The sequence below is a fragment of the Cydia strobilella genome, chromosome Z (genome assembly GCF_947568885.1).
Source record: "Cydia strobilella chromosome Z, ilCydStro3.1, whole genome shotgun sequence".
Taxonomy (NCBI): domain Eukaryota; kingdom Metazoa; phylum Arthropoda; class Insecta; order Lepidoptera; family Tortricidae; genus Cydia; species Cydia strobilella.
In genome coordinates this window covers 35050256-35060798 of record NC_086068.1, presented here as the reverse complement: position 1 = coordinate 35060798, position 10543 = coordinate 35050256, and the positions used below count along the sequence as shown (strand labels likewise).

The following is a 10543-nucleotide window of genomic DNA, read 5'->3' as shown; positions in this document are numbered from 1 at the left end:
AGGCGTTCCTTAGAAGCTTATTAAATAATTTGTTTATTTCGTATTATTAAATATGAATACCAAAGTGTTTAAATGTTGTGCAGTTCCTCAGTGTAATAATACATCAATTACAACTCCTAATAAGTTATTTATGCATGTTCCACACAATAAAACAACACGAAACAAGTAGGTAGCTACAGCTACACTTGCAAGGCGAGACAACGGCCGTATTGCCTAAGACTCATCTTTATTTTTGCGAAAATCATTTCGATGTAAGTATTAATTTATTTTTCAGTTACTATCAGTTACTATACCTAACAGTATTTATCTTGTTTGAGGCGTAACTAATATAAAAGTTGCATGAGAGTATTTGAGAGTAGGTTATTGAGGTTAGGTTTCAAATTGCACCAGTTTTGTCTTTAATAGACAATACCAAATTCTAATATTAACCTGTTATGGAATACACATAAAAAGCGATTTTACATGATTTGCATTTAGTTAATTACTTAAATTAGTATGATTTTTATGTAATTATAAATATTGTTTATTGTACTTACAAGGAACTTTTGACATTTCTAAATTCTGCTGAACAAAAGTCTTCGTTTGATTGTAAAAACTCTCCAAGCATCATTACATCGATTCTAGGCAAATTAGCACTGTTTGCCTTAGTAAATCCTTGTTCCATGATTCAAGTTATTATTATTAGTTAAAATTCGGTTTAAACTACTAAAATTGAATCCGTGAATCGTAAATAAAATAGCAGGAGAACCATAGGAGAACCAGTACTTTCAGCACTTTAGATATTTGTTGACATGAACGTGACGTCATTCGCTTTTTTTCGTATTCTAAGACTAAAGTTTCATTAAATAAATATATTTTTTTAGTGACTTTTAATTACTGTCATCATGCCTATTGATATATGTAATATGTTTGTAATTATTCCTCGTGTGTATTTTTGTAATGTTTTAATATGTATCTTTGTGTGTTATCTGTCGTGGCATCACCGAATGGGCCCTACGGAAGACGAGCGCTGGCTTTATAAAGCTAGCATTATCTTGAGTTGGGTCCATTTCGTGATGCACACTTGATGATTTCTTCTTTTCTTGCTGTTGTTGTCTGTACATGTTCGTACTTGTGTTGTGATCGTCACGAATAAATATCTTTTTCAACACACTTGCTCAAAACGACGTTTTTATTCCACTGATTTTTGGCTCATAATCCTAGATATTAAACACGCGTGCTCTTTCAGTGTATTATTCCACTCGTGATTTTTCATTATATTATCCGACTGAGTTAAGAAGCTAACTGATTGCTAATAATATGCATGGAAAGGGAGCCTTCTTTAATTGGTCGGACTGGCGGGCACGGGCGCGCCCGACCGCCTGCGCACTGCGCAGTGCGCGGCCCGGCCGGCCGGCAGTACGAGTATGACAGATGAAACACAATACTGTTTTAACTATTAAAATTTGATTAATATGAAAGTTTCTTTTTTTCTCGCAAGTGTGTTGAAAAACGTCGTATGAAACGCGTGTGCATTGGTCATTAAACACATCGGTTTTCTTATTGCGCGCTCGCTTACAGCTCGCGCGCACAATATCGCCTCGTGTGTAATGACCAACTTAGCACACTTGTATCATAATGTACTACGAGTATTATCTTTAATGTGACTCGATGCTTATGATTTGTGTTAAAAGTTTATACGAGAGCTGCGTCTAATGCAGGTCAAACTTGTATAATTGTATATATGTATAGTATTAAGTTACTGTTTATGTTTTAATTAAACCTAATCCAAGTCTTATTTGTACGTCACTGGTTCTTGCAACTGAATGAGGCTTGGGTTAGGTTCCAACCCGAAAAATAAGAATACACGATTGTTGCAGCCCTTTCTTTTGGTTTAAAACTGAAGACGCATGATTGAAGCTACTTATTTTCTGGATATTCGCTCCTGAAATTTTATCTGCTTGCGCCTGGTGAGCCCGCGTAGCCCGCAGTTGCTACTACCGCTGCCGAAATTCATCGTTCGGCCAGTGACGATATTTTATTGGTTTTGACTCGTGTACTGACAGAAATTAGTTTAATTTATTGTAAATATTTTTACTATTATATTATTGTTTTACTATAAGAACCTAGTTTTCATTTTCTACCGCTCTAGTTAGCCGGCTACAATGTTATGACCGGCATTGTGGCATCGTTTTTTTGTCGCAGAACTCCCGGATGGGTCAAAGACATTTTATTGTATGTTTCGCGACTTTCCTGTAGACATCGCTAAGTTAAGAGAATCTAATAAACTAATTTTTACACTTACAGGCCCTGATGGTCCTTTACGGGCAGGATATTTTTTTCTGTACTTGAGATTTAAATAATACAAAAGTGTTGGATAAAATTGTAAGACAGGTTGTTAACTTTTATCGGTTTTGTTTACAGAAGGGACCTTTTCTGAAATGTGTTTGACCCGGATCGGATATGAGGGGGCGTCTCCGAAATATCTCTTACACATACTTACTAAGATAGACTGAACGTCAAATGGCGGTAAATAAATGATGGAAGCAGTCTGTGTCTGTGTCTGTCACAACCTCGTCACAACACAACGCATGCAACGCCACCGTAGTTTTTGTTAACTGATAGACACACTAGTGTCGGCCCTGACTGCGATATCGTTAGATATAGATATCAAGTAACATAAGATCCCTATGGGTCCAAGTGTATCCGCAAGGGCTCCCGAAACTATAAGATAAAGATAACATGGGAGATTTGTGAAAATTTGTTTCGAATAAATCGAAGAGGTTATATGAAATTGCTTTGTTTTTCAGAGTTGTTCGTAATTTTAATGTAATTATAAAATCGATTTTGTTGTAAAATTTAAGCCATAATAACATTTTCACAGATAAGAAATTAGGTGTAGCAAAACAGTTTATTTTATGGTGGTCCTAATTTGATTTTATGAAATGTATAATATATGAGCGTAGATAAAACATTGTAGACAAACGATTATAAAAGGTGCATTAAAGCGCGTGCGCAGCGTACATAACTTCATAGCGTACTTGAAAAAAAAAAACCGGCCAAGTGCGAGTCGGACTCACACACGAAGGGTTCCGTACCATTAACTATAAAAACGGTCACCCATCCAAGTACTGACCCCGCCCGACGTTGCTTAACTTCGGTCAAAAATCACGTTTGTTGTATGGGAGCCCCACTTAAATCTCTATTTTATTCTGTTTTTAGTATTTGTTGTTATAGCGGCAACCGAAATACATCATCTGTGAAAATTTCAGCTGTCTAGCTATCACAGATCACGAGATACAGCCTGGTGACAGACGGACAGACACACGGACAGCGGAGTCTTAGTAATAGGGTCCCGTTTTTACCCTTTGGGTACGGAACCCTAAAAACAATGACCAGATGCGCGCTAGCGAATAGAGCATTCTACCATGAAACCGTACAACTTTGCTCCATCCATAAAATATGTATCAAGAGAAAATGGAACTGTGGAAACTGATCGTAAATTTGGTAAATAGTAAGCAAACCACAAATTAACCTGGCCCTTTTCTCAATGGAAAATTGTACCCTCCAAGGCACAAATAAATGGTTTCACGGTACACCAATTGAACACACGTTATGTTAGGGCATTATGTAAATCCTATGCCCTAACACTAAGATCATTTCGTATATTCTGGTACTGGCGAGCGCTCCACTTGCGGTGCATGAACTTCACGATGTACAGCGGCAAGCAAGAGACGAGAGTTATCGTGGTTACCTTCCACCAGAAATCCCAGTGCTTGATGAAATCTGAGTCTGCAATAAACAAAGTATTTCGATTTAACGTTCAGATTAGAGACTAAGGCCACAATTAGCATGCTTTTGTCAACTTTACTTTTCATGTGTGATTTTTACACAATTTTACTCTGCTTTTACTTGGCTTCACTCCGTTTATACGAGTAGTATATGTCATGGACAGATCTTAGAATTGACCATTTCATGATGTGGCAATCTGGGGGCACGGGAGTGCCCCCGCCAAGACGAGCAAAGCGAATCGCAAGGGCAACCTACCTTTTCTCGAAGCGCTTCCTCGTGTTTTTGAACCTCATAACTTGGGTTTGGATTATACCAGATTTACCAGATAAACAAAATTCTCGGGATATGAATGATATGATGTCATTAGTGGACTTATTAATCATAAAAAATTTCAATTACATAACTCGAGAATTACTAGATAGACATGCAAACTAGGTAAGAAAGAAGTAAGTACTACAGTCCGACAAGAAATTGTAGAAATTAAACAGTGGCAATACTGTAGTGTCGTCCCGTTTTCTTAGATTGATTTGAAAGGGACAACACTAAAGTATTGCCACTTTTTGATTTCTACAAAATCTTGTTTGACTATAAACTATAAGTTCGACAATAAATTCAGTCAGTTTAAAGGTGTGCAATTAAACAAGTTTTTTGGCAGCAACTTGTTGTTTACATTTCTCGAACAGTTAGGCCATTTTATTAATAGTTGTACACAGCTTTTTTTCTCCGTTTCAGCTTGGTAAATAATGCTTTCGTAGGTCTATCCGGTTGTTCTCCTCTTATATGGATTATTAGGTAGAGCCACGGGTTTGGGATTGGCGGGATGTACAGCTCACAGAGCTACTTTGTACAACCATGTCGCCACATGGCATTGACACACGGGGATTGAAAAGCTCTAAATTGCCAGTAATTTAGAATGGATTGATACATTACCGAAGTAGCTATTGAAGACGAGCAGCGTCGTGGCGTACATGAGCAGGCTGGCCAGCTCGGCCACCACCATGAGGCGGTGCCACGTGTCCACCGTGAGCGCTACCATGATGAGCTCGGTGAGGATGAGCGCCGTATAGCTGATCTCTACTATGTGGATCAGCTGGTCCTCGAACAGCACCAGCGCGCCGTACATTATCACGCCGCCTGACACAAACTATTTATCAATTCTCGCCAACAAGTAAATTTACCTTTTTTTGCGTTCCTCTAAATATGTCCATGAGAATATGTCAAGAACAACATTATAATAAAACGGTGGAGTAAATAGTATGTAAATAATGTTCACCTTGATATATGGATATCCCTGTCCAAATGTAGAAAGTCTTGTATGACAATTGTCTTCCTTTCGTCAATTGTTTATACAGTTGAGGATATTTGAGAGCAGTAGAGCTAGGAATGTCTTTATCAAGGACCTAAAAACAAAAAAAAATAGCTCATTAACAAGATTATTTTTATAACTTATTATATTTGGACAAATAAATATCACTACACCTTATAAAAAAAGTCCCCCGCCGCGTCTGTCTGTGTGTATGTATGTTCGCGATAAACTCGAAAACTACAGAACGGATTTTCATGCGGTTTTCATCTATCAACAGAGTGAGTGTATAATTTGTTAAGGTTTAGTGTAACCTGTGCGAAGCCGGGGCGGGTCACTAGTATCTATATTGTTCGTGTCATTCACGATGACGCGCAGATTTGTGAAATGTAACCTTTAGTAGCATGACAATACGAGCTAAGGCACGCGTCTTCGTGAATGAAATGATCTATAACTAGAATACATAACAGATGGATAGAAATTAAGCGATAAACAAGCAATAGATAGCTCCTGTTACAATTTTTGTCAGGGTAATAAAATTGCCATTTAGGCCTGTGCTGTTTTTAGGGTTTTTATATGATGCATTAAACGTTATTTTATTTATTTTAAAACTGTTATCCTCCTTTAAGTTATGGGAAACAAATCAAATATTCATAATAAATGTCATTAACGGGTGTAACGCGATTAAATTTCATTATTTTACCCTTTTTTCCGACAATGTCATTAATTATGTGTACAAATCGCAAGTTAAATAAAGTACCATAAATCAAATATTTGTTTATTTATAATCTAAAGGCAGTTTATGGCTGTTACCAAAGAAAATACTGGCAGCATAGTGAACAGGGTACCATAGCCAACCATCAGGAATCCGGGATAGAGTGAGACCGACGAGAAGTAAAACACTACGCTAAACACCGCCTGAAACAGTAACAAAGGGATACAAGTTAGTGAGTGATTCTCAAAAGAGTGCCATCTTAACCTGTCATCGAGTTTTTGAATTGAATGTATGCTTATTTTCTGTTTTTCATATGTAAAAAAAATATTTATAAATAAACAAAAACAATGCTTATCGAGGCCAAGTCATTATTTGTATTTAAATTTAATACATATATTTAAAAATAATAAAGAGTGTCACTTTTTACTGTAACCTGTCTTGTCCAAATGCATCGCTCTTCCAGTTTTACTTCTTTAGTTTTTATAAGCACCAATTGATGTTACTAAAGCGTAAGTGTCAAGGGCGAACAATCAGAGTTTTTCTCTGTCAGTTGTGGCGTGAAGCAGGGTTGTGTGCTTGCGCCCACTCTGTTCGCCTTGTACTTCGCAGTAGTAGTTCGGGAGGCACTGCAAACTTCTTCTGACGGCATCCGTATTCGTTATCGCTCCGATGGTGGCATATTCAACTTAGCCCGGCTTAAGGCGCGCACCAAAGTGTCTCACGCAATCATAACGGAGATGATGTATGCAGACGATTTATGTTTTGTGACGGATTACTCAGGAGCTCTACAGCAGCTTATGTCGAGTCTTGATGAGTCATGTCAAAGATTTGGCCTTAAAATAAGTGTCAAGAAGACTGAAGTTCTGGTCCTTGACACAATTGCCAATCCGCAGGTTGACATTAAACTCGGCCGGGACTCACTTAAGCAAGTAGAGCAGTTTAAATACCTGGGTAGCACGATTACAGCTAAGTGTCACCTTGACAACGAAATAAACTGCAGAATAGGAGCCGCTGCAGCAGCGTTTGGCAAACTTCGTTCCAAGGTGTTTCGGTCACACGATATAAAGCTTCCGACTAAAGTAGCTGTATACATGGCTATTGCCCTGCCAAATCTCTTGTATGCCTCAGAAACGTGTTGCCTGTATCGTAAGCATATTCGCTCATTGGACAGCTTCCATCTGAGATGCCTCCGCGAAATTATGGGCGTCCATTGGTCCGACCGTGTTAGAAACACGGAGATCCTTAGGCGTGCCGATGTCGCTGGAATGGAGGCCTACCTAATGAGACGACAGCTACTATGGTGCGGTCACGTCTCCCGCATGTCCCAGGATCGAGTCGCGAAACGCATCTTCTACTCGGTCGAATATACGCCAGGCGCCAGCCTAACACTCAATCTCACAGGGTGCGCTCGGAAGATGACCTAATAAAAAATTTTGGTGTTCAGTCTGTTTGTAAAGTTTGACTTTGATTGTTTAATATGTTGTTTTTTAACTACTATTACATTCATACTGTTCTTGAACTTAAATTTACTATCAGCTATAAAAAGTAGTTTATGCGACATAAAATGTACTACTGAGATAACTTTGCTTACTATCTTACATGTAACTCACTCAAGTATTGGAGTCAACAATTATTTTCAACTTTCTGTAGATTATTCAAATATTATATTTGAACGATTTTGTCAAGGTTTCGACTTAGTTATATTCAAAATACACATATTCTACTACACCATATTTGTATTGCATATTATTTTTAGTATTATATTATATGAGTGTATTCATACTTTATTATATCATTTTACACACAATATTATGAAATATGTATATGTATCTTGTTTTAGACAGCGAATGTATCTAATTAACAATAAATCGGTTCTTTTGAGAGTACCTGTTATTTTCCATTTTATCAGTTTGAAAATGATTATATCTTAAGGTGGATCTCCTTGTGCGAATTTCATACAATTTTATTGGCAGTTTTTCTCTTAATACGTACATTTTGTGCACTTTAAACCTTGATGTTTTGGTAGTCCATATCCATTTATCTATGCGTAATTACGAATAATGACCAGTTATTCAATAATATTATTGAAAAATCCATTTGAAAATTGAGAAGATTTTGCTCTAACGCTTGTTTGTGTGAGTGATCTTTACACTATCCATGTAAAACAAGATGGCGAGGTTAGGTTTAATCATAACCAACAAGATGTCGCTTTAACACAGGTGACCTAACTCAGTAGTGTCTAATTAGCTCGACAGGTGGCAATATCGTAAGGGTATCTAATTCACAAAACATAGTGTACCCGGTTTAGCTTACAAACCAAAACCGGTAAAATTTGATCCCTTGATTCGTACATGTAACACCTAATCGGAGGTCAAGCCAGATTTGGTTTTCTAAAGGGTCTCCAGAAATCTTCGTTAATTACCACTACCAGTTCAAAACTTGGATTGGTAGGTAATAATTTTGCAATGATTTCATATTAAAATTATTATTTATAAATTATTAGTGCTTCATCATTGATTTACCAAAATGATAAGATTATAACATTTAAGTTTAATACATTATCATTAAGCCCGTCACCGTCAGTGTGAAGGGTACTTGTTATGCCATAGATAACCCTTGCGTTTTTCTGCATTCGTTTTTTCAAACTACCGCTCGCTTTATTTCCCGTTCACCGTTAATTTAACTATTGTGCGGAAGAGTTGTTGTGGTTGTGATTTACTCGCTGGATTTATTTATACGGAAGCCTTAGCCTATAATACTGCTTAAAATTCATTTTACTTTTTAGGTAAGTAATAAATGTCAATTCATTAAATGTCAGTGTGAACATCAAAATGTTACCTATATTGTTGCCTTCATATCAGGCGACTTGTGAGAATATTAGGAGCCCTTCGGACTTCGGAGGTCAACTTGTGCCAAGCGTTAGTTCATACCCAGAATGTCGTTATGGGGAAAACTAACGGAGGAGAGTATAAAACACATCGGTGGTCCGATGGAAAAAGAAAACGGCGTCAAGTTCAAGATGCCTTACAACACCATTATGGCACCAATTCGTATGTATTTCACTGTCAATATCAAATCGTACTAATACTCAGGCTCTTTAATTTTGTAATGCTGCTTTTTAGGGTTCCGTACCCAAAGGGTAAAAACGGGACCCTATTACTAAGACTCCGCTGTCCGTCTGTCCGTCTGTCTGTCACCAGGCTGTATCTCATGAACCGTGATAGCTAGACAGTTGAAATTTTCACACATGATGTATTTCTGTTGCCTCTATAACAACAAATACTAAAAACAGAATAATATAAATATTTAAATGGGGCTACCATACAACAAACGTGATTTTTTTTGCTGTTTTTTCCGTAATCGTACGGAACCCTTCTTGCGCGAGCCCGACTCGCACTTGGCCGATTTTTTTAACCATTCATAATATTTGTTGTCCTCGCGGCCATGATTATTATCCACACAAATGGTATGTAATAACAACACTGGAGTAATAAGGATAGACATATGCAAAAACAATAATGTAAGAGTGAGATAGCGCCTTATGATGTCGTTGTTTCAATAACCAATAACCAAGTCCTTACAGTAGCAGTACTAAGTACTATTTCATATTGCAGGCCGAGTAGAAATTAATTAACTATGATGATTTCAGAAGATAGACTTTTACCTGAAGCGTCAAATGCCCATAAGGTGATAAATAATGGTTCAACTAGTGCTGAGTAAGTAAATTGGTACCTGTTGGTGACGTTCGTAATAATAGGTATGTATTTTGTATTATTTTATTCTGGACCTGGTAGGGGAGAGTAGGGGAATTGGGAACACTTCAAACGCTCTAAAAATATATAAAAGCCGAATTTACTTTTATGCTAACCGTTAGTGTGGTTGTCGGTTTATCTAATTTTACCAAAATAAGTTAATGTTATCCTACTAAATTTGGGCGAAAACAAAAACCTTGCCGTTCCTTTTTACCCGAAACCATATGGAGTAGTCGGAAACAGTCCGCGGGGGAAATGGAAACACTGACAGATTTTCAATTTAGTTTCACTTTTCAAGGAACTTTTTTTTATCTCACGGGATATGCGTATAACAATGTACAAAGAAAAACATATTGTATTTTCAATCAGTATGTAGTAGGAATCATTGAGAATGCAAGGGATAATTGGGAACGCTCTCGTTTACTCAGTTTCTAAATTAAATAAAAATTATAACAAATGTTGAAAATATTTTGTTCGATTAATTGTGACCACATGTGCGTAGCTTCTGAATCTTACAGTCACTTAGGCACATAAAAGCCTCTTCGTGTTAAACATACTCAAGATATAAAATGGCATAAAATGAACTTCCAGAACGATTTTCACCCATAATAGCACAATCGGATTAGGACTAACCTCGAAATCTCTTGGACAGTCATGAAATTTAGTACATACGTTAATTAAAGGTCTCTTTTTCATGTCCACACTATTTGACATTTTAGGGACCTCGAGAAATCACAGCCATCTTAGAAAATGTGTACCATCCTGGAGAAATTTGCGTTTTATTCTAAATATACGTTATCTATGATTAGATGGTGTAAAGCAACATTAATATATAATAGATATCTTTGGGGAAAAAATACATATTGTAATAGAAAATAATTGCTGAATCCAGATTTAGCGCTTACACCCTTTCAGGAGTTTATGAGTAGGGTTATGAGTTTAAATACTGATAATCAATACACCCTGTAGCTCAGGATACTGGGCGGATTTTTTTAAATGACG

General features: G+C 37.0%; 1 protein-coding gene across 1 annotated transcript in view; it reads right to left on the bottom strand.

Moving 5' to 3' along the window:
* Positions 1–2942: 2942 nt before the first annotated feature.
* Positions 2943–10543, bottom strand: part of LOC134754179 (probable phospholipid-transporting ATPase IIB) — a 108582-nt gene continuing 100981 nt past the window's right edge. The window contains exons 16-19 of the mRNA XM_063690308.1: positions 5888–5992; positions 5045–5171; positions 4702–4905; positions 2943–3771 (exon numbers count right to left, since the gene is read on the bottom strand). Coding sequence (XP_063546378.1) covers positions 3617–3771; positions 4702–4905; positions 5045–5171; positions 5888–5992 — 591 coding nt within the window. The 3' untranslated portion in view covers positions 2943–3616. The remainder of the gene's footprint in view (positions 3772–4701; positions 4906–5044; positions 5172–5887; positions 5993–10543) is intronic.